Source organism: Convolutriloba macropyga, chromosome 1 (assembly GCF_964194025.1).
Source record: "Convolutriloba macropyga chromosome 1, txConMacr16.3, whole genome shotgun sequence".
Taxonomy (NCBI): Eukaryota; Metazoa; Xenacoelomorpha; order Acoela; family Convolutidae; genus Convolutriloba; species Convolutriloba macropyga.
In genome coordinates, this window is record NC_134468.1 from 5424171 (window position 1) to 5450074 (window position 25904).

General features: G+C 32.7%; 1 protein-coding gene across 1 annotated transcript; it reads right to left on the reverse strand.

The window, feature by feature from the left end:
* Positions 1-5008: 5008 nt before the first annotated feature.
* On the reverse strand, positions 5009-24744 carry LOC142344488 (uncharacterized). The gene is made up of 6 exons (XM_075396162.1): positions 24661-24744; positions 18559-18839; positions 17649-17736; positions 9102-9291; positions 5914-6065; positions 5009-5636 (listed from the first exon to the last, which is right to left on the reverse strand). Exons 1-6 carry the CDS (start codon positions 24684-24686, stop codon positions 5009-5011), a joined length of 1365 nt encoding a protein of 454 aa, XP_075252277.1. The 5' UTR covers positions 24687-24744.
* Positions 24745-25904: the final 1160 nt, after the last annotated feature.

A 25904-nucleotide genomic window follows, 5' to 3' on the forward strand; every position in this document is an offset into this window, starting at 1 on the left:
CTTGATCATACTATCCCAGACCCCAGGTAACTGTTTTATCTGACAGTGCGGAGTCTGGAGTAAAGCCCTGATGAGACTATATGCAAACAGTGAAGTTCTTTCCAGACTCTGTTTGAGGTCTTGTTTTACATTCAACCAAGAATTCAACCATTTCCCTTATTCTCCGAACTTACTTTCATGTGGAATTCGAATGAGGCTAGTTAAAAAAAATTCTTTGAAAAGATTGTAGTTTTTTTGTTAAAACTCATCCTTGTAAAACTGAAAAAAATAGGGAGAAGGCAGTTGCTGCTACGCTAAATACTATAGTTTTTAGAATGATTACTCTGCTCTCAGAATTCATGACTCTGCGTCCAGTTTTTTGGCAAAGCAAATTTTATTGCAATGGTGTGACTAATAATTGTTTCAACAAAATGCAGAAAAACATTATTATATGCAGCAGAAAATATTCCAGAGGAAGATGTCTGTAATTAAAAACCCAAAAAACACACTAATTCAGACTACCATCTTAAGACAAAAAAAAATGTGATTTGTAAAAGGGTTATCAGATCATTTAGCGAAAAATTTATCAAAAATATATTGTGTTTATGGAGGGGAATTGAGCTCACTGAAATTTGACTTTGATTGTTAAATAATTATGTGAAATCTTTTTACAAAAAGATAGTCAATTATTTTCAATTTTATTTAAACTACCTCCAACAATTTAAAGGAATATAAAAAAAATCCCGTTGATGCGTTATATTGTGAAGTTCCTATACATGATTCAAACAATTTTTATAATTGCATATATTTTCAATCCAATCGATCGAATACAAAATAGAAATTATTTTTTTTCCGATCCAATTTTGAGATACGAATAGGAGGTTTAGACATGAAAACAGTCAAGAGAGTCCACATGGACATGCTACAGGTACTTACAAATGAGTATAGTTGATTGCATCAATTTTGAGCCACTTCGTGATCGTCTTTTTGAAAATTTTTAAAATTTTGTCAGATTATGTTAGCTGCTTAAGAGAACAAAACTGAAGTTTTTCACCTCAGGAAGGCTTCGTTTTTTAAAAGGATGCCTCTAATTTTCTTGTCATTTTCTGACCTAATGAAATTGTCATTACATCGTTGTGTAATTTATGAGAAAAGCAAATTTGTTTTTGCTGTTAAAATCTAGCAACTGGGTAGCCGTTTGCGAAAAATCAGATACTTAAATATTTAAACTCAAATGCCGTTAAAAGCTTCTACTTCAGCGTCTCTGCCTGAAATTTTCTACGCAGCTTTAAAGGTCACAAGTAACTGAAGGTTAAAATTTATAGATTGATATTAATCTGTAATTGTCAGCATGGTCTATCTCCCTATAATTATATTAAACTTACTAAAAACGCCACAAATTGTAAGTTTTCATGACCTGCAGGAAAATTTCACCTGAAAGAATTGCTACTTTCAACTTAAACAAATTTCTGAGGTTTCCAAGATAATTGAGAGCAGAAAAATCAATAAAATTTTACCTAAAATGTGGCCACTTTAAGCGCAAATATATTTCTTAGGTTTCGAATATACAAGAGACCAGAAAAATTAAGAAAACTTTACCTAAATTGATTGATGCTTTCAACTCAAACATACTTCGTAGGATTGGAAGATAAAATAGACCAGAAAATTAAATTCAAGACAACTTTACCTATAATGATTGCTATCTTTCGTTCGAACGTTTTTCTTAGGTTTCGAAGAATACGAGACCAGAAAAATCGGAAAAATTCTACCTAAAATCATCGCAACTTTCAACACAAACCTTTTTCTTAGGTAAAACAGACCAGAAAAATTAAGAAAACTTTACCTAAAATGTTTGCGACCTTCAGTTCAAGCATATTTCTCAGGTTTCGAAAAAAGAGCCAGCAAAACCATGAAAACTTTCCTAGTGCGATTACTAGTTCTGGCTCAAACATGCTTGTTATGTTTCGAACATAAAGGAGACCAGAAAAATTGACAAAACTTTACCTAAAATTATTGATGGCTTCAATTAAAACAAAATTCGTCGGTTTCGAAGATAATAGAGATACATGAAAATGAAAACTTTTGCCTAAAAATATTCCTATTTTCAGCTCAAACGTATTTTTTAAATTTTGAATATAAAAGAGACCAGAAAAATTAAGAAAACAAACTTTACCTAAAATGATAGCTACTTGCAGCTCACACAAATTCTTTCGGTTCAAAAGTTAAAATAGACAAGAAAAGTTATGACAATTTTGTCTAAAACAATTGCCATCTTCAGCTCAAACATGTTTCTTAGTTTTGAAAACAAAAAAGACCGAAAATCAGAACAACTTTACATAAAAATATCGTTTCTGTCAACTCGAACATTTGTCTTAGGTTTTTAAAACAAAAATGACCAGAATAATTAGAAAAAACTTCACTTAAATTGATTGATATCTTCAGCTCAAACATATTTCTTAGATTTCAAAAAAAAAACAGAAAAATTTAAAAAACATTACATAAAGTGATTAATACTTTCAGCTCAAACTTTTTGTTATATTTCGAAGATAAAAGAGACTAGAAAGATAAATAGGAACTTGCCCTAAAAAGATTACCACCTTCAGCTTAAAAATGTTTCTGAGGTGTACAAGATAAAAGAGACCTGAAAAATTAAGACATTTTTAACAAAAATCATTGCTACTTTCAGCTCACACTTGTTTCTTACGTTTCAAAGATAAAAGAGACCAGAAAAACTGGTTGAAACTCTACCTAAAATTTTTTCTACCTTCAGCTCAAACAAATTTCTTAGATTTCGAAGACAACAACGACCAGAAAAATCAAGAAAATTTTACCTAAAATGAATTATAGGTTCAACACAAACATATTTCTTAGGTTTGGAAGGTAAAAGTGACCAGAAAAATTGAAAAAACTTCCCCTATAAAAATTGCCACCATCAGCTCAAACATGTTTTTCAGGTTTCCAAGATAAAAGAGAACTGAAAATTTAATAAAACGTTAACTAAAACTATCGTTACTTGCAGCTGAAACAGTTTTCCTATGTTCAAAAATAAAGGAGACAAAAAAAATTAGAAACAATTTACCAATTATGGTTGCCAACACCAGCTCGAACATGTTTCTTAGGTTTTGAATACAAAGGAGACCAGAAAATTTAGGAAAACTTTACCAAGAAGGTTTGATAGTTAGAGCTCAAATACATTTCTTAGATTTGGAAGATTGAAAAGATAAAAAAACTCAGGAAATTTTTACCTTAAACGTTGATACTTTCAGCTCAATCATATTTCTTAGTTTTCGAAGATGAAGAAGATCTGAAAAATCAGGAAAACTTCACCTAAAATGTTTGCTATCTTCAGCTCAAACATATTTCTTAGATTGCGAAGATAAGAGACCGGAAAAAACCAGGAAAACTTTTTCTAAAATGATTGCTACTTTAAGCACAAACGTGTTTCATATGTTTCGAAAATTAAAAGAGTCCAGAATTATAATCAAAATTTCACCTAAAACTATTGCTTCTTGCAACTCAAACAAGCTTCTTATGTCTGGAAGATAATAGAGAACAGAAAAATAAGGAAAACTTTACCTAAAATTATTGCCACCTTCGGCTCAAACATGTTTCTTAGGTTTTGAACATAAAAGAGACCAGAAAAATCAGGAAAATTTTGCCTAAAATGATTGATACTTTCAGCTCAACCAAATTTCTAAGGTTTCGATAAAAGAGACCAGAAAATTCAGGAAAGCTTTACCTAAAAAAATCGCTACTTTCAGCTCAGGAAATGCACTTGGGTGTGCTTTTCTTTTCCCGTGTTGCTGACTCTTTTCTGTTGTGTTTATTAGGTTCCGTTGTCTTTCCTGTAGGACGCCGACAATGACAAAACGCCCGAGGACTTGAAGACAAACAACAAGAGACCTGGAGTCATCAGCACAAGTGACAATGAACGATAGAATATTTAGATGATTTAGAAGATTGAGATGAAGATGAACAGATTTTTCGATGTTTTAGTCAGATAACCCTGCTATCTTTTGTTTCCATCGTTTGATGCATTTTTATGATGCATTTTTGATACGTTTTGCAATTTTAACTTTTTCTGTTTTTTTTGTCTTTATCCGAATTGTTATGTTATTTTTGTCTTTAATGATCAGATTTTAGCTCTTTAATGAACTAGAACTAGGTTGTCAATGATCAAAATTCAGCTCGTTAAGTTCAAAAGTTATCTCGTTAAGGATCAATCAAAAATTAGCTTGTCAATTATCGGGCATTTGGGCAGACTTTGACTGAAAAGCATGTAGGCAGATTTTGAAAAACGATTTACCACCCCCCCCCCTCCCTCCCGGTGCGTTTTTAATAGTCTAATCATTAACGCACACCTCTGCCTGGGATGTATTCTGACATCCAATCATTCTGATGCAACAGTGATTGTTATATTACAGGTTTTGAGATAACCAGTGGTGTGGAATAAACATAAGAAAAAGTCAGCTATTCTGTTTTTTTTTCCAAAACTGACTGCAAAGTTTTTGTATCTGTTGTCGAGTTGAAAACTTCTCGTCAATTTGAAACCTAACAATAAACAATTTTTGTCAAATTTGAGAGAGGCCAATGAGAAAAACTCCTGACCAACGAGAACAACAAAAAACGACCAAACGCGACTTTTCGCACAAACAATTTCAGCGAAAACTCCAAAAAAAAGGATCAAAAATTACGTTCCATAAGTCAGTTTTGTCGTCATTTCTCAACGAGAGTCATAATATTGTCTCAAGTGATGAAATTTGTCTTATAAAAGTTTTCTGAGTCAAATATTTTGTACCACAATATGATCTATATTCTGTTTTGTCCCCCCCCCCCACCTTAGTGAGCTTATATTTTTACCCCCCCCCCCCCCCCACGAGCATGTACTATTTTCTTACATAGCAACGTGCTATATAACAAAATATATTTTGTAACGGGAGCAGAATAAACACTGGGGGCCAAAACAGAATAGATCCCCACAATCTAACAAAAAATAAACCGATCATATAATCATAAAACTCAATGCAAACTAGAAATTTTCTCCGTTGTCAATTCGGTAACAAACGGATGGTAAAGTTTCGTTTTCATTCTTTCGTACGCCCGCGTTAAAAGGTGTATCTTTATCACTCCGGTACGTGTAGCTTATTGCCACATATTTGTCACTCTCGGTTGACACACCATATGTTCCCAATTGGCCAATCATATTTTGTCTATCTTCATTTATCCAAGAATTCCACTTATAATCATTGTTCAGTTCTATTCCGACCCAAAAAGTGTGAATCGGAAGCATGTGAACTAACAGGAAGTCAATTCGCTCAATTTTCCCGTCAATTAAATCGTATAACTTGGCACCCATGCTGTGACAATTATTTCTGGCTTGGACAAACGTCAAATTGTCTCCGATCCAAAAATAGTTGAAGATTCGTTCCTTTGGACCAGAGCAACCCCGAGGTCTTCCCAGTGTACTGTTTATACAAGTTCGTACCTGTTTCAAACTATAATTTGAGGAATTGTCGTACAATACTGTGTCAGATATCCAGGGTCCTAACTGGGAATAAACTTTTTGGCAACTGAAGTAGTGTGTATGTTGGTGGCTATCGTCACGAGCTTGTAGTACGTTCCAGAGTTTGAGAAAATAAACGTTGTGGTGTCTGAAGCTAGAATTCAGAAAAAGTCGATAATTTATCATCATTTTAAACAATTTGCCGTTACGTCTATTTTGCGATTTTGCGCAAATTTCCACTCGAATGTAACTAAAGATCAAACCCTATATGTTTATACAAGTGTTCTTAATTTTCCTAATGATATACACTGACGTTTGGAACTTTAATATACTCATGACCAATTTTAACCGCATTAGCAGTATTTTCATTTTAGCGAAATGGTAAAAAAAAGCTTTAAGGAAAAAATTAAATGCCAGGGAGGCTAACTCACCAGTAGTTATCAATGTGATTAGGTTGTCTTTCGTAAGCAAGAACAAATTCAGTGACATCTTGTCCACGCAAATTGTAAAATGTGCCCTCAGTTCTCCAGTCCGTAACACCCAGTTTCAATTTTTGTTGCACCCCAAGAAGCTCCACCGTTTCCTAAAATTCAGCAGACCCCCAAAAACGTATAACAGGATGAGTCCTGAAATATGCTTCAAAAATTTTTCATTGCAAAACTTTAGCATGCCTGGATGGATTTGGTTTGACTTATCTTAAATTCAAAGTACAAAAGTTTTGATACATTTTATTATAGAAAAGCACTTTTTAGGGGGCAATTTTATTAAAAACAGTTTTAAGTGAAAAACAACGCTAAATTAGAGAGCCAAAGACTTGCCATTTACCAAAAAAAAGTCAAATAATAGCAAAATTATTTACGACCAAAAATCGATGTTTACATTTTAAAAAACCACTTAAAAACAAAAAATGAAATCAGATAAAACCTGAGCGAAACAAATTAACTTGAAATTCTTTAGAGAAGATATGAGAGGTGTGAATAATGAGATTTGGTCGACAAATAATAGCAAAAAAGGCAAAGTTGAAATATACGTTTCTAATTTTGAAAACAACCAATTTCACATTAATTAAACACAATACGTATCATCTCGGCTCGTTAAAAAAGTTAGTCTATAAATCATAAGAATCAATTGAGACATTTCCATAATACTTCAGACGACTAAAAAAACGGAAAAATGAAAGAAGTTATCCAAAAATCACTCTGATCTCAAGAAAAAGCGAATTGGCAAAGCCAAAAAATTGTTTGGAATGAAAACAATTATGAAAATTGCATCTTGGTTAGCTAGAAAGTAGATTCGACCTCTCTGTACAGAGATCAAGCAACAAAAAAGAAAGATGTAACATAAAAATGACAAAGCTCAGAAATCCAATGATTTTTTCCAAAATCCAAACAAACCAAAAGTTTTCAAATTAATACAAAACAGGTAAATTTGCGACTGCTCAGGGAGATGTAACATAAAAATGACGAAGCTCAGAAATCCAATGATTTTTTCCAAAATCCAAACAAACCAAAAGTTTTCAAATTAATACAAAACAGGTAAATTTGCGACTGCTCAGGGAGCCAGTTCGGCTTTTTGTCATTAGCCATATCATAAGACCGCAAAAAACGAAAGAATTCCACAAACAAATCACCTACACCAAATTGTTGAAGCGATTAAAACCATAATACACTGAAAACCCTTGGAAAGTTTAAATCACAATTCAGTTTAAAAAGCATTTGAATTTATTCTGGGGTCTCTTTTGAATGTAAATTGTTTTCTTTGTACTTAGTCTTTGTAAAAATAGCAACAAAAAAGATCCACAACCATTGATATGTGTCGAAAACACACAAAATAATGATTTTGTATCGAGTCACCAAAGAGCCAAAAAAATTAAGCCCTGTCAATAATGAGACAAATTTGTTTGCTGACAACATTGAGAACAAATATTGGGAGTAAAAAAATTTCCTGTATAAAATACATAAAAGTCATTAAAACCGTTTGCTCTAAACTGAGATCGGCAAATAGAATCATTTAAACTTCCAAAGACGCAATTAGGAATTTGGACTTCAAGATTAAGACGTACGACAACAAAATAGACAATTGGACACAAAATTTATATAAACTAATATATTTAGAAGTAAAGCAAGAGAAGGTTTTTGTAGCCGTTAAAACTGTAAGCTAATCGCTGAAATCTTTAAAACTTTTTGAAAAGGCAAAAAATTACATTCTCAAAAATAGACAAACAAGCAAAAATGGCAATACTTTTTATGAAATCTCGCATTAAGAAATCCAAGAAAACACGAGTTGAAAATCTCAATTACCATGAAGATTATTTTTTTACTTCACCCGGAATAAGTGAAAAAATTTTGCCTTGTATTTGATGAGATTAGGCTACATGTGGACGGAAATAAGATAAAAATTGGCAACCTTCAAATTTTCAATGACATTTTCTCAAGACAAATGTCTTCAAAAACCTAAGAGGCATTTAACAACAACTGAAAGCATTGCATAGGTTCACTTATAGTTCTCAGAAAACAATTGGATCATCGATTAATAAAACAAAGTAATGAAGCTGCAGACAGCAAGACAAATGAAGGGAAAACATAAGAAATCAATTAAAAGTAACAAAACCACATTTTCAAGCTCATATAAACCGGGAAATTATCTCTGAAGACAGAATATATTGAATGGAAATTGTTCTCGTTAGTAATAAACACGAAATCAACAAAACTGCTATGTTATGAAACAGACCATGCCCAATACAATCCAAATATTTATTGTTTTTAGGGATCCAAGCTGAGTCCAAAACCAGCTCCAATTTCCCCGCGCGTCAAACAAAATAGCCTATTTATTCCTTCTGTTCGTAAAAAGATTAATAAGCAAAAAAAATATGTTTAATTATTCCAAAAATAAATGATGAATTTTGTATAACTTTTGAGTTAAATTTTGTTAAAGAATCCTGAAAACTGTTAATTCCATAAGACTCTCATAGGAAAAGAAAGTATAATGGGCCCGTTTGGAGTTTTCACAAATTGCGACCGTGGATGTTAGGTCTGTGTTTCTGGTAGTTTCAGATCAATTGTCAAAAACGCGTATTGGGTGGGATAATTTTTTCAAAATGTCTGATTTTCAAAAAATTTAGCTAAAATGTTAACCGAACGACTCCAATAAAACCAATTAAAAAGCCTCGTCTACCCTTTAATTTAAAACCAATAACGTCTTTATTCACAATTTCATCAAATTTAAGCAAAATTGACAAAGTTTGGTCAAAAATACAGAAAATATGAATAAAAACAATGGACATTCGTCTATTGTTCGCAAAATTTTAAAAACCGATAACTCCCTTTAAAGAGAGAAAATCAAAAATATTTTTTAAATTCCATATTCTACGCTGACTGGCTTTCTAATGATGCCACTAGCAACTCTCTATGATGAAAAATTGGTCGGCCAAAATTGACTGAACAAAAAAATCCATGCAATTCAAAAAAAAGTTACCTTACGGACCGATGCTCTCTACATACTTTACATTTTTTTAATACCCCTTTATTGCTAGCAACTAAATTTTCTCGCCTCTTTTTTGAACCAGTTTGTACATAGCAACGGACTGTATTTTTAGATCACATTTGAAAGCCATTTTTACCAGGAGTTCTTCATGAGAAGCATCAATGTCGCCCCAGAGTTGCCCATTCATTTCAGTCTCACAGTAGCTAACAGCATCATCAAAAGACAGCTTTTGTTCCACTAGTGTTATATCGTCCACCAAAATCCATTCATCATTGTGACAAAGTAGTGACTCCACGTGGCCACCATAACAACGACGCCTCTGGTACCTGCAACACCGTCCGTCGAAATGAAAACAGAATAGAACAAGGATGCTCGTTAATGTGCGTTCGCACATGATGTTCCGACACGAGCTCATCTACACTTTTGACTTAATTGTCAACCAAATGAAGACATCATAAAAATAGATGTTTGAGTTTAAAAGAACGATTAAAAACCCAACTACTTATTGAATTAATAATGCCATGCCTCATTACAGCGTTGACGAGATCTTTCATTGAAAAAACTACGAAAAAAAACAACAAAAGAAGCAAAAATAAAATTTTCACGGCAAAAACTAAGTATCTAAATTTGAACGCACCTAGTAACAACGCCAAAATGCAATCGTACAAAACCTTAACTGCACAAATTTGATTTGTAATTACTATACAGCCGATGCCAATTTTCCTTAATAAGACTAGCTAACAAAGTCGACAAAAAAAACAATAAGGCGAAATTGGAAAATCAATCTACTTTTAGTAAACCAAATAATTTCTAAAGTCTTAAAAATCATTAGCTTTTAACGAATTAATTCTTAATAAAGTTACAAAACATTCATTATGATACCAATAGGACCTGTTCTTGGTTAGGTTAAGCCATAGGAACGGACTACAGAAGACGAAAAACTCAAAAAATTTAAATTTGCGAAAAAACAAAGTATTGAAGCCGTAAAAATCATTAGCTATTATCTGTATACTCTTTAATCTTCCTTGCATTTTCTTTCATACTAATGCAACTAAAATTATACTGAATGGTTAAATAAGTGCATTTTGACCACATTTAAAAATCATTGGGAACTGTTAATACGCGAATTTGCTAAAAGATGAGAAAAAGAAACAAAAGTACACCAATAAAATTTTTATTTAAACGCATATTGTCCACAAACAGAACATCAGTTACGACTTGATATCATTGGACAATCAAATTTTTTGCATACAAAGAAATTAAATTAGACCTCTCAATGATGATAATTAGCTACAAATTGAAGAAAAAACAACACAAACTGAAAAATTTAAAAATTTATTGAAAAGGTATAATATCCTAAACTTTGAGACTATTCGCTATATAATGACTGCCTCGTGTAACATCAACCCTCGAATACTCAATTACAAGCTTTTGAGAACTGTCAGCATTTTACGCCTAACTAAAGATTTTACAAAAATAGGCAAAAACCGCTAATTCAAAAAAGCCGAGAGAGAAAAGTGTCGAAAGTGTCGAAGCCATTAAAAAATAGTTTTTCGGTAAAGACTTTTCTATCATCCATTATTTTTCTAAAAAACATGAGATTCTTTTTTCAATATGACTTAAAATATCAATAAATATGAACAAATACATTAAAATCACGAATTTTCTGAGAAAACCGGTAAAATCAACGTCATTAAACTCAACGATAAGACATTACAATAAGTCATTGACTAAAAAAACAACAACAACAAATAGAGGCAAAAACCAAAAAATAAGTAGGAAAAAGCGATAAGAAAGCGTCGAAGCCATTTAAACCATAAGCTTTTCTTTAAAAACTTTATCTATGTTTCATTGAACATCTTTTCTAAGCCAATTGGAACTAACAGTGATAATAAGTTGAAATTTCAGAAGAACCACAAACAAATCCAAAAAATTTCCAAATATCAAAGAAAAAATTATGAAAACTAGCGCATCGATTTTATCAAACCAATAGTTAGAAAATAAAGCCGCAAATTGGATATTTTTTGTTGAAGTAGGAAAGAACGAATTCGTTATTTACATAGGCGTTCGTGGAGTTCACGAAGATAAGTTTACGATTGGTTAATGTTCACAAAATTTTTGCAGTCTTAACAGCAGTTAAATTCAGTAGCTTTCATTAGGCGTCAACAAATACGCTCAGTCATGAGTTGATAGAAGGACAAAGAAGTTTTCGAAGCATGGGTAATCAATAAGACATCACAATAAGTCTAATGACTCTGAAACAAAACAAATACAGAAACCAATAATTCATTAGAAAAGAGCAAGAAGAGATTGTAGAAGCCATTTAAACCATATCTTTTAGGTGAACACTTAATATTTGCTCCATTTCACGTTTTCTCAAAACCGATGGGAGCTATCAATACAAAGATATTGTGATAAGATTTCAACAGAAACCAAAAATTCAAAAGTATCCAAAAATATTTAAAAAAATTTGAAATCTTGTGGCATCGAAGCCATAAAACCGGGAGTTTTTTCTGGTCATTAAAGAGAAATTCTTACAAATCACGAAAACAAGTTTAAAATTGGTTTATGTTAAAAAATATTTTCTGAAAAATTGATTTTAACGTCTAAACAGACAATAGGTTCAATAGCTTTGAACAGAAGTCAATAAGTACGATCAGTCATTAATCGATAGAAGAAGTAGATGTTTGTCATGCATGGGTAATAAATAAGATATCACAATAATTCTTACGATTATGAAAACAACAACAAATACAGGCAATAGCCAAAAAAAAATCAGTAGAAGAGTGCGAGAAGAAAGTGTCGAAGCCATATTTTTCTCTGAAAACTTTATCGATGATTGAGCGTCTTCCCTAAACCAACGGGTGTTATCCAAATCAGAATAATGTGATAAAATTTCAATTGGTTTCAAGAATACGAAAATATCCAAACAATTTCAAAAATATGTTTGAAATCTTGTGGCATCGAAGTTAGAAAATGTATAATATCATAAACTTTGAACTTTGAGACTATTCGCTATATAACGACTGACTCGGGCAACATCAATCCTCGAACACTCAATTACAAGCTTTTGAGAACTGTCAGCATTTTACGCCTAACTAAAGATTTCACAAAAATAGGCAAAAACCGCTAGTTCAAAAAAATTCGAGAAAAAGTGTCGAAAGTGTCGAAGCCATTAAAAAAACTTTTCGTTAAAAACTTTTTTATCATCCATTATTTTTTTATCAACTTGAATTTCTTTTTTCAATATGACTTAAAATATCAATAAAAATGAACAAATACATTAAAACCACGAAATTTTTGAGAAAACCGGTAACATCAACGCCATTAAACGCAATTGATTTCAGCGACAGGCAAAAAAAGCGCTCGATGGGAGCATAAGAGTCATGCCTCGGTGAGACGCCAAGAATGTTTGTCATTGACAAGTCATCAAAAGATAAGACATTATAATAAGTCATTGAATAAGAAAACAACAAAAAATACAGGCAAAAACCAAAAAATCTGTAGGAAAAAGCAATAAGAAAGTGTCGAAGCCGTTTAAACCATAAGCTTTTCTTTAAAAACTTTATTTATGTTTCATTGAACATCCTTTCTAAGCCAATTGGAACTAACACCAATAATGTGATGAAATTTCAGAAGAACCACAAAGAAATCCAAAAAAAATCTAAATGTCCAAGAAATTTTTGAAAACTAGCGCATCGATTTTATCAAACCAATATTTAGAAAATAAAGCCGCAATTTGGATGTTTTTTGTTGAAGTAGGAAAAAAAGAGTTCCGTTAATTACAGAAGCAATCGTACAGTTCACGAAGATAGGTTTACTAAGATTGGTTAATGTTCAAAAAAATTTTGAAGTCTTAACAGCAATTAGATTCAGTAGCTTTCATTAAGAGTCAACAAATTCGCTCAGTCATGAACTGATAGAAGGACATAGAAGTTTTTGTGTCATTGGTAATCAATAAGATATCACAATAAGTCTAATGACTCTGAAACAAAACAAATACAGAAACCAATAACTCATTAGAAAAGTGCAAGAAGAGATTGTCGCAGCCATTTAAACCATATCTTTTAGGTGAAGACTTTATCAATGCTCCATTTAACGTTTTCTCAAAACCAATGGGAGCTATCAATACAAGGATATTGTGATAAGATTTCAAAAGAAAACAAAAATACAAAAATATCCAAAATTATAAAAAAAAATTTGAAATCTTGTGGCATCGAAGCCATAAAACCGGGAGTTTTTTCTGATCAAAGAGAAAATCTTACAATTCACGAAAACAAGTTTAAAATTGGTTTATGTTAAAAAATATTTTCTGAAAAATTGATTTTAACGTCTAAACAGACAATAGGTTCAATAGCTTTGAACAGAAGTCAATAAATACGATCAGTCATTAATCGATAGAAGTAGATGTTTGTCATGCATGGGTAATAAATAAGATATCACAAAAATTCTTACGATCATGAAAACAACAACAAATACAGGCAATAACCCAAAAAATCAGTAGAAGAGTGCAAGAAGAAGGTGTCGAAGCCATATTTTTCTCTGAAAACTTTATCGATGATTGAGCGTCTTCCCTAAACCAACGGGAGTTATCCAAATCAGAATAATTTGATAAAAATTCAAATGGATTCAAAAATACCAAAATATCCAAACAATTTCAAAAATATATTTGAAATCTTGTGGCATCGAAGTTTGAAAATGTATAATATCATAAACTTTGAGACTATTCGCTATATAACGACTGACTCGGGCAACATCAATCCTCGAACACTCAATTACAAGCTTTTGAGAACTGTCAGCATTTTACGCCTACCTAAAGATTTCACAAAAATAGGCAAAAACCGCTAGTTCGAAAAAATTCGAGAAAAAGTGTCGAAAGTGTCGAAGCCATTAAAAAAACTTTTCGTTAAAAACTTTTTTATCATCCATTATTTTTTTATCAACTTGAATTTCTTTTTTCAATATGACTTAAAATATCAATAAAAATGAACAAATACATTAAAACCACGAAATTTTTGAGAAAACCGGTAACATCAACGCCATTAAACGCAATTGATTTCAGCGACAGGCAAAAAAAGCGCTCGATGGGAGCATAAGAGTCATGCCTCGGTGAGACGCCAAGAATGTTTGTCATTGACAAGTCATCAAAAGATAAGACATTATAATAAGTCATTGAATAAGAAAACAACAAAAAATACAGGCAAAAACCAAAAAATCTGTAGGAAAAAGCAATAAGAAAGTGTCGAAGCCGTTTAAACCATAAGCTTTTCTTTAAAAACTTTATTTATGTTTCATTGAACATCCTTTCTAAGCCAATTGGAACTAACACCAATAATGTGATGAAATTTCAGAAGAACCACAAAGAAATCCAAAAAAATCTAAATGTCCAAGAAATTTTTGAAAACTAGCGCATCGATTTTATCAATCCAATATTTAGAAAATAAAGCCGCAATTTGGATGTTTTTTGTTGAAGTAGGAAAAAAAGAGTTCCGTTAATTACAGAAGCAATCGTACAGTTCACGAAGATAGGTTTACTAAGATTGGTTAATGTTCAAAAAAATTTTGAAGTCTTAACAGCAATTAGATTCAGTAGCTTTCATTAAGAGTCAACAAATTCGCTCAGTCATGAACTGATAGAAGGACATAGAAGTTTTTGTGTCATTGGTAATCAATAAGATATCACAATAAGTCTAATGACTCTGAAACAAAACAAATACAGAAACCAATAACTCATTAGAAAAGTGCAAGAAGAGATTGTCGCAGCCATTTAAACCATATCTTTTAGGTGAAGACTTTATCAATGCTCCATTTAACGTTTTCTCAAAACCAATGGGAGCTATCAATACAAGGATATTGTGATAAGATTTCAAAAGAAACCAAAAATACAAAAATATCCAAAATTATAAAAAAAAAATTTGAAATCTTGTGGCATCGAAGCCATAAAACCGGGAGTTTTTTCTGATCAAAGAGAAAATCTTACAATTCACGAAAACAAGTTTAAAATTGGTTTATGTTAAAAAATATTTTCTGAAAAATTGATTTTAACGTCTAAACAGACAATAGGTTCAATAGCTTTGAACAGAAGTCAATAAATACGATCAGTCATTAATCGATAGAAGTAGATGTTTGTCATGCATGGGTAATAAATAAGATATCACAAAAATTTTTACGATCATGAAAACAACAACAAATACAGGCAATAACCCAAAAAATCAGTAGAAGAGTGCAAGAAGAAAGTGTCGAAGCCATATTTTTCTCTGAAAACTTTATCGATGATTGAGCGTCTTCCCTAAACCAACGGGAGTTATCCAAATCAGAATGATTTGATAAAAATTCAAATGGATTCAAAAATACCAAAATATCCAAACAATTTCAAAAATATATTTGAAATCTTGTGGCATCGAAGTTTGAAAATGTATAATATCATAAACTTTGAGACTATTCGCTATATAACGACTGACTCGGGCAACATCAATCCTCGAACACTCAATTACAAGCTTTTGAGAACTGTCAGCATTTTACGCCTACCTAAAGATTTCACAAAAATAGGCAAAAACCGCTAATTCAAAAAAATTCGAGAGAAAAGTGTCGAAAGTGTCGAAGCCATTAAAAAAACTTTTCGTTAAAAACTTTTCTATCATCCATTATTTTTTTATCAACTTGAAATTCTTTTTTCAATATGACTTAAAATATCAATAAAAATGAACAAATACATTAAAACCAAGAAATTTCTGAGAAAACCGGTAACATCAACGCCATTAAACGCAATTGATTTCAGCGACAGGCAAAAAAAAGCGCTCGATGGGAGCATAAGAGTCATGCCTCGGTGAGATTTCAACAGAAACTAAAAATAAAAAAATATCCAAAATTTTTAAAAAAAACTTTGAAACCTTGTGGCATCGATGCCATAAAACCGGGAGTTTTTTCTGGTCATTAATAAGAAATTCTTACAAATCACAAAAATAATTTGGCTCAAGTTCAAAAATATTTTCTGAAAAATTGTATATAACGTCTAAGCAGACAATAAGTTCAATAGCTTTCAACAGAAGTCAATAAATCCGATCAGTCATGAATCGTTAGACGAAAGTGGATGTTTGTCATGCATGGGTAATAAATAAGATATCACAATATATCTTACGATTATGAAAACAACAACAAATAAAGGCAAAAACCAAAAAATCACTAGAAGAGTGCGAGAGGAAAGTGTCGAAGCCATATTTTTCTCTGAAATTTTTATCGAAGATTGAATGTCTTCCCTAAACCAACGGGATCTATCCAAATCAGAATAATTTGATAAAATTTCGAATGAATTCAAAAATAAGAAAATATCCAATAAACTTCAAAAATATATTTGAAATCTTGTGGCATCGGAGTCATAAAACCAAGTTAGAAGATAATACCACTAAACAGATTAATTTTGGTTGCAGTAGAAAAGAAGGGGATCCTGTCGATACTGAGACTGACTTACAGTTTACAAAAATAAGTTTATGATCAGTTAATTTTTAAAAAAAACTTTCGAAAACTTATTTATAAAGTCTTAACAGTCATTAGCTGTTCAATCAAAGCACTGAATAGCTTCACTAATGCTCATTACGAAACCCATCGTAACGATTCTATGTTAACGATTCTCTGCCATAGGCTCCAAAAACTTTTAGTTAACGATTCTATGCCATAGGGCTCCAAAAATTCAGTAAAACCTGAAAAATAAAATCAACATTTCATTAAAAATTAGAAAAGCTCAGAGTCGAAGCCATAAAAAACATGCACGATTACTTGAAAACGTGTTTTTTGTTCAGTAAGCGTCATTTTACTGTGATTAAGGTTTATCATCAACCAAACATCGATATGAAAAGTGACCAGTCTCTAGGTGACCTATAAAAATATGAAGTTTTCCAAAAAAAAACAGCTCTCAAATAGAATTCGAATTTTTTTATAGTAAAGACCCCAATGAGACCAGAACTAGTCTTTTTATCACCTTTTGTGTATTAGGCATTGGAAATTGATGCCTTTTTTTGGTGTGAAAGTTAATTTTGAATGAAAAATTTTTAAGGAAAAGATCATAATTTGAAGAAAAATTACACTGAAAGTGAACGAAATTATACCAAATATGACGTGTTCACGCAAAACTTCGATCCTCGATAACTCCTCAAAAAATACAAAATTCAAAAAAAAACTTTTTAATTTCGATTTCCAGGCTGGAGGAAATTTTTTTGATACCACTCACATTTCTCTACGATCAATATATCGAGCGGCCAAAATTGACTGAACAAAAAAAAACCCAATTGAGTATATAGTTCCTTCCCCCACAAGTGGGGTCAGAACAATTAATCCATTGCCGCAATAATTTTACCAATGAAATTTTTGATCGTTTCTGCCACAAGCTTGCCATATCTGTTAGCCCCCATCCCCCCCCACCTGGCACGTGCTATTTCTTACATAGTATTGTATTTATATAGCAACTTATGAATCATAATGTGGTGGGGGGCATAAAAAACTGGAGGGGGGGGGGGGGTTCCAAAATAGATCACTCTTTAGAGTGACCTATTTTCAGAACTAAAAATTTTTAGTTCTGTCTGAAAGTTCTCTACAGGCTAGAAAATAGAAATATTTGCCTGACTATCGAAATATTACGATATACTAATAATACGATATAGTATTCATCAAGATTTTTGTTTGTGTTTACCTTCTGACCGTTGAATTTTTCCCTATTGCAACTGGACGCCATTCGCCCCACTTGTTTTTCTCCCTCTTTTCGCTTGTTTCACAGATACCTAGAAAGCGCTCTGTTTTTGCGTAACAAAAATAAGTTTTGTGCAAACGGCAATTTATGAGCTTAATTTAAATTACCGACTATTCACAGGAAAATAAGAATTTGAACAGATATTGCTTTCAAGAAATTAAAGATTGATTTCTGTAATTGGATTCGAGGAATGGGCGCTGCAAAAGTTCTGCTGATTTGGTATTTTTATCACTAGGGGTCTGCTTGATAAGAGGCTGGCCATACATTTTTTAAAGTAGTTTCTTTTTAATTTTCTGCGAGCAACATCTGATAAGGTATATGAAGACTTTTTGTTACTGTAAGATGATAGTTAATTTTTGCTGAATTTTAATGCGGCAAATTTTTCCAACTGACTGTCCAATATCTTGCACTAAATTTTTATTGATAGTTTTGGGTAAATGCACTCTCTCAAATTCTCATAAAATGTCATGCATTTCATAACACTTTATCGAGTCTTTTCACATTTGCGTTTTTTTGTGTGTGGTTGAATTTGAATCGCTAGACTTTGCGTTTTATTTGTGGCCTTGTTAAGCTCATGTTATACGAAAACCTTTTTGTTTGTCGCTTGTTTATTTTTCATTGTCGAAATAAGTGAAAAAATTACCTAGCAAAAAAATCTCAAAAATTAAATTATTGTGTTACATTTCAGTCGAAAGAAAAAAGTTTAAAAAAATAAGAAAGCGATTTTCGACCAAAAACGTGTTTGACAGTTGTTTATTCTTCAATGTCTAACTAAGTAAAAAAATTACCTAGCAAGAAAGCTCAAAAATTATTGTTTTAGATTTTAGTCGAAAGAAAAAAACTAAGAAAGCGCTTTTCGTCCCTGGAACATTTCCGTGTTTGCATTGGGGAATGAACTCTCTTTTCATTCCAACGTAGATACAACTCTCATTGTGTTCAATCTCAACTCCCTCTGAGAACCTGTCTTCGACATTCAAATGGCAAACTCTTCGATAGCAAATGTTGATCGATTTACATTGTGGAATTTTGACGCATCGTTGACTGCACTCGGCCGGAGAGTTCACTTGAACCTGATCAATAGTCGATGTGTTGGAGAGTTTTATTTCCGCTTGAATTTCCTCGAAGGCTATTAATCTGAAACGTAATACATTTCTTATCAATTTAGTTCCTACCTCAAAAATTGGTGTATCCTTATATAAGAATAAAAATAAGGTATCCAAAAATTGGTGAAACTTATTTTTATTCTTAAGCAAATTATGACCACGAGTGATACTTTTTTTCTGAGAGATATGTATGTGGCACCAATAATAATCCCTAAAAATTGAATCGATTGCCGAAGAAAAAAATGAATTCTTTGAATTCTCGAGGAAAAATTGAGGTTCACAATTTTCAAAATTTTCACGTAATGAGATGAGTTTAATTTTAGTTTACCTTAAATAACTTTATATAAGAAATCTGGATAGATGAGATCGAAAATCAGATCAATTGTGATAAACTTGAGAGATTTTCAATATGTACTATATATCTTCATATCAAATATTCGTGGAGAAAAACACTCGAAAAAATTTTAGTTCACTGCTGCTTCATATTTTATCACAACGTTCAATTTATGTTTATGGAATGATATTAGGACGGTGTTGCAAAAACTACAATAAACAAGTTCAGATAAATTGACTAAACATTTATTTACTAGAATAAAAAAGCATTGATTTGTGATTTCTGCTCAAAAATGTTTTCAAACATATATTTTATGATATTTTATCAAAATCTTTTAACTATATCTCTTATTTCCATTACAGAGGCATCAAACCAAGATTTAAAGGTTTGATTACTATCTTTTACTGCTCGCCGACATAAAACTACTTGAGCAGCAGCCACAAAACGTTCTGTTTTTTTCTAATCATATATGCTACAAAAATTGTTCTTCTTTGTGTCAATTTTTATCAAAATCATATCAATCTACGGCACGAGAACTTCTTGACATGTATTGATAAGATCTTGTCAAGATCTTATCAAGGTGATTCAAGAAATTTTGCTATCAAGGTCTTGGCAAGATTGTTTCAAGTTTTGCAAGAGTTTTCAAAATCTTATACGACAAGGCAAAGTGTATCAGGTTTCGTTTCACTGGGGTATCATTGCTCTCAACTGTAGATGCATTTTTACCTGCTGGTCCACCTTTAAAAATGAGAATCCAAACTCTGGACTGCGTGGTGGTGTCATGTTATCTGTAGAGAGGGAAATTGGAAAACAGATTGTTCACAAGGTTTTAATCAGAGTATTTCAGAGGATTCAACGCATTCGCATCACGTTACATATGCGATATTAGAGTCCGATTTATAAAGAATTCAGCGTTTTGAAAATTTAAAATATAGTGGCACAATATTATAAGAAGCTACGAAAAGATCAAATGCTGGCAAAAGCTAAAATTATGTAAGATCGGTGATTTGAAACAAAACAATAATGGAAGATCAACAAATGGAGAAGATAAAAATGTTTAAATTAAGTGGAAGCCAGCGCAGATTGCAATGACTTTTGGTTTCAACGCTTTCACTGAAATTTCATTATTTGAATTTTTCAGCGCTAGTTACTTGTCTTTCATACTTTTGCCAAACTCCTTGGCCATGGCACCTTGTATATGTTTGGTTGAAGTTTTTTAATCTTGATGTGTTTTCATTCATTATTGGTGAGTTGCGGGTTGCAACTTAAAGAAACTTTTCCCGCTTTTTGGAGCATCATTCAGTGTAGGATTAGTTAATAAAATTAATCATTGAACCGAAAAATCATCTCCACACATTTTTCAGCTATTTTTCTTTTTATTTAATGATTCGGTTGCTTTTTTTAAAGTGAGAGTGATTCACTGATCATCATGCTGTCTTTTCGCTGAATGTGATTCTTTTCATATTTATTTAAGCATCCCAGAAGAGAAAAACGTAAGCATAAAAAAGTAATTCTGATCACAGTTTTACAGTTCATTTTTCACTGAGGTAATTCTCCTCACTGTTTATAGTTGCCACGAGGAGATCGGAAAAAGCTTTCAAAAAGGATCAAAACCAAAATTAAGCAACATTTCTGACACTTGATCATAACAAACTTCATATAATTAAAATCTAATTTTTCTGGACAGATATTTTTGTATCATGTTCTTTCTCAGGCAAAAAATTGAATGTCTGTTTATTCAGAAAATCAGTTGTCAATTTTAGTTAAAAATCAGTTGTCAATTTTAGTTAAAAATCACTTTTCACTGGCTTATCATTAGAGTGTGCCATTTTTGGTCAAAACTACGGAAGAAATCATATCGAAGGGAGCGAGCAGTGCCACGTTAGCTTTGAGGACAAAAAATGGTATACATGTTTTTCACCATGAACATATGGCTAGGTTTCATTAAGAATTGAAGTATTCCAAAGGGTTCAATGCATTCACCATCACATAAAATACGTGATGTTAGAGTCCGATTTGTAGAAATGCAGCTGTTCAGAAAAATTAAAGTATAGTGACAGAGTGGTAGAACAGGCGACAAGAATCAACCAGGTAAGTGCTTGGAGACGCCAGGCCTGAGATCGAAGCGTTCAAACTATACAATATCGAGGATTAGAAACGCACAATTCATGTACGATCAAATTCTAGGAAATGCAAAAATTTTGTAAGACCGGTGCTTAGAAACGAGGCAATAATGAAGAATCAACACCTAGGATAACTAAATTTATTTAAGATAAGCGGAAAATTGGGTGGATTACAAAGACTTTTACTTTCAGAGCCTACGCTGCAAAATTTTGAGAGATAATGATATGTGTGTTTGTCACATGATTGATGTGTCTTGTAATTGAATATGGGTGAGTTAGAAGCTGAGGAACATTTTCCCCTTTTTGACGAACTTCATTCAACATAGAATTAATTCATAAAACGAGTACTATCCCAAGTTTTTGTTTAATTACCTGGTTTATTTGTCATGATTTGTTTGTTTTAGGAAAAATGCAGATTAATTCATCCTTAGTTGGACTTCAAATAAACAGTCCTCACGCCAACAACTGGTTGTGACACTGTTGCTTTTTCGTTTTATTTAAAACCGTTATCATTGGAAAATGACTGGTCCGAAAAATTGTCGCCACACATTTTTGGCCATTTTAATTTCTATTTAAAAAAATTGCGGTTGCTTCGCTCTAAAACGAAAATGAGTCACTAGTCACTGATCATCCTGTTATTTTTTCGCTCAATGTGATTCTTTTCATATTGTTGTCTTTTTTCAGTTCAATTTAGCTGAGCTTTTTGGAGCACAAATAAAATCAAAGTGAGGGTCAAGTGATTGAAACGAATAGCTTTTATATGCTACATAGAACAAAAGCCTTTTGATCGAAGTAGCATATAAAAGCTGTTTGCTTCAATCACTTGACTCTCAATTTGTTTTTCTAGAATTCGTTAGAGTTCCATTCAGAGATCTCGTGCTCGGGAATCATCCTTGGAATAAATTCAGATTCAGTAAAATATAAATAAACGGATTATGTTTTGAACGCAAACCAGCAGCGACGGATCAAGCAACAGATCGTCAAAAGAGTATGAAAAGTCAAAATTTGTGTTATCAAAATTTTTTGAGCGGACACTTGGCACAATATTAGAAGAAGCTACAAAAAGATCAAATTCTGGCAAAAGCTAAAATTAAATAAGATCCGTGATTTGAAACAAAACAAAAATGAAAAATCAACAAATGGAAACGCTAAACTCCTTGGCCTTGGCACCTTGTATATGTTTGGTTGAATTTATTTAATCTTGATGTGTTTTCATTCAATATTTGTGAGTTGCGGGTTGCAAATTAAAGAAACTTTTCCCGCTTTTTTCGAGCATCATTCAGTGTAGGATTAGTTAATAAAATTAATCATTGAACTGAAAATAATCTCCACACATTTTTCAGCTATTTTTTTAATTTAATGATTCGGTTGCTTTTTTTAAAGTGAGAGTGATTCACTGATCATCATGCTGTCTTCTCGCTGAATGTGATTCTTTTCATATTCATTTAAGCATCTTAGAAGAATAAAAAAGTAATTCTGATCACAGTTTTACAGTTTATTTTTCACTTAGGTAATTCTCTTCACTATTTATAGTTGCCATGATGAGATCGGAAAAAGCTTTCAGAAAGGATCAAAATCTAAATTAAGCACCATTTGTGACACTTGATCATAACAAACTTCATATAATTAAAATTTAATTTTTCTGGACAGATATTTTTGGATCATGTTTTTTCTCAGGCAAAAAATTGAATGTCTGTTTATTCAGAAAATCAGTTGTCAATTTTAGTTAAAAATCAGTTGTCAATTTTAGTTAAAAATCACTTTTCACTGGCTTATCATTAGAGCGTGCCATTTTGGTCAAAACTACGGAAATCATAAGGAAGGAAGTAAGCAGTGCCATGGCAGCTTTGAGACCAAAATTGGTATACATACTTTGTTTTTCTAGAATTCGTTAGGGTTCCATTCAGAGATCTCGTGCTCGGGAATCATCCTTGGAATAAATTCAGATTCAGTAAAATATAAATAAACGGATTATGACTTTAACGCAAACCAGCAGCGACGGATCAAGAAACAGATCGTCAAAAGAGTAAGTCAAAATTTGTGTTATCAATATTTTTTGAGCGGACACTTGGCAGAAAATGCTGGCTTACAAATGTCTTCAAGACACTTTTGAACTACCGTTTTCTGCCAAATATCCACTCAAAAATTGTTGACACCACAAGCTTTGACAACCCATAACTCTATGTTGACGATGTATTTCTTGATCAGTTGCTGCTGGTTTGGTATGATCATAATTCGATTTTTATATTTTACTGAATCAATTTCGGTGCAAGGTTGATTCCCGAGAACGGTTCCTCTGAATGGCTTTCGTTCAACAGCCGTTGTGCTATCGCTTTCCCACTTTAACTTCATTTGGTTCGCTTTATTATTCGTATTAGCTGCTGTGTCTTTATCAAGTTGTGACTCTTTTTTTGTCGGTTGACTCATTTCATGAAGTTGGCTTCACTCACGTACTACGTGTCAGAATGGCAGGTGACATTCCTGAAGCGGCAGGTTGTACCCGACATAGCGCTGGACGAGGAGGACAGACAGCGCCAAATTTTTGGTTAAAATCATTTAGGCAACATTAATTGGTAACGAGGAGTCAATGTACAACAAAATTACTGATTTATTGAAAGGATATTCAAAGTTGGGTCTAGTTGGGGATAGGGGTATGAGAGGAGGCGGATGGGTGGGGTTCGAGATCCCGAGTACCCGAGATCCGGAACACAGGCTAATTAGGTCTCCTTATCCTCAGCAATTTGTATTTTGAGTTACTGACAGGTACGCGCCATTTTGATTGCCGCCATGTGAGATTTTAGAAATTTTCATTCATTTCTTAGTTTACTCTTTTCTGTAAGAACCAACGCATAAATATTCTGTGAATTCTGCTTTTGATAATCAATATGAGTCACCCTGTTAAGATCCGGGTCAGTTGTATGGCGGTCGGTAGTGAAGACTGGCCAGATTCGGGTCATCGGCCATCAACGCTGGTCCGATTTGAGGCATACGGACAGTATTCTGGGCAGTCAGAATTTAAATTTCACGCTTGAATTTCAATGTTTCAGTCAGGTTTGCTATCGATTTTTCCTTGTGCAGTTTTGAAATACACTGGCACTCAACTCCGGGGAGTTACATCGGAGATAACAGTTTTTTTCCTGGAGCAGAGAGGAAAAATACAAAGACCTAGAAAATGTTTGTTACGGCAACAAAAACACTTCCTTTGCACGTAATAGCTCAAATGGATTTACGGATTTTTAAAAGTTATTCATCAAACTATTGTAAACTCACATTTTGAAAAAAAATATTCTCTTCACAATATGAAACGACACAAAATTTATTTTATTTTACGAAGCACATCCGTTAAAACTCAAGAAATATGTTAACGGGTTCTCTCATTTGAACAAAAGTATTACCTCTTGGCAAGTGGGTAGCTGTACATGGGTTCCACCAATCCGATAAACCAACCGATCGAGAGTAAGCGTACAATTAATTGAATTGTTTTCCCCATTTTTCTGCGGAATTATACCAAATCGAGCATTTCATCTATAATTTAAATCTTATCGTTGATGAACTCCTGACTAGTACTCAAAGTATATTGAAGTTTTTATTGATCCGAGGGGGAGATTGAAAGACAACAGCTGTTTGTTAACTTTTCAGACAACCCTTGAGACAATAAACAGCAGCTGTCTCTCATTTTCAAGCATTCTACTAAATCCAGTAAATAATATTTCGTTTTTCGTTAAACTATTACGCTGCTCGAATTTATTGCACTGACTTTGGCTACATGCCTGAAGTTTGGAGTGCAACATAAAAGAGAACAGTTTTTGGGTCTTTCCCATTTCGCCCCCCCCCCCCTTGAAATTATACCCCCCCCCCACAATTATGATATAATTAACTTGATTGAGGGGAACTATAGGTTATCTGACCACTCAGATGGGAGGCTATAATACGATAAGTCCGTTTCTGGCATCCATACTACCCGTGTCGAGATTTGGTCCAAAAATAAAAAAAATATATTTTTCACCGCAAAGCGCCCACATCTTTTTGCGATGAATGCAGTGAAAGCGGTGATTTTTTGTAAGATTTACGGTTTTTAGCGGTGAATGTTTTTTCACCGCATTCACTGGATTTCTTACAAAAAAGAAGCTGCCGCACAAGGGTTCGAACCTCTCATCTCCTGCATGTCAACAACTTCTTATTCCACTACTGCATCTGTCACTTACTTTAGTGACATTTCATGTGAATTTAAATCAGATTCAATAAACGTTATGAAAACAAATGCGTTGAAATTTTGTAAGATTTGCGGTTTTTAACGGTGAATTTTTTTATTTTTGCCGCTTAAGCGGTGAAAAAAAAATTCACCGCTACCATCGAGAAGCGGTGAAAATAAAAATTTCACCGCTAAAAGCCGCAAATCTTACAAAAATTTTACCCCAAAAAATATTCAGTAATTTTTTGCGGTGAATTTTTGTAAGATTTGCGATTCTTAGCTATGAATTATTTCTTTTTCACCGCATTCATCGCATTCAACGCTATAAACCGCAATTATTACACTTTTTCACCGCATTTACCGCAAATCTTACATTTTTTAGCAAATTTTAGCGTTGACACCTCAACCCGGGTAAATCCAAACTCAATTGGAATTCTTTAAACCGAA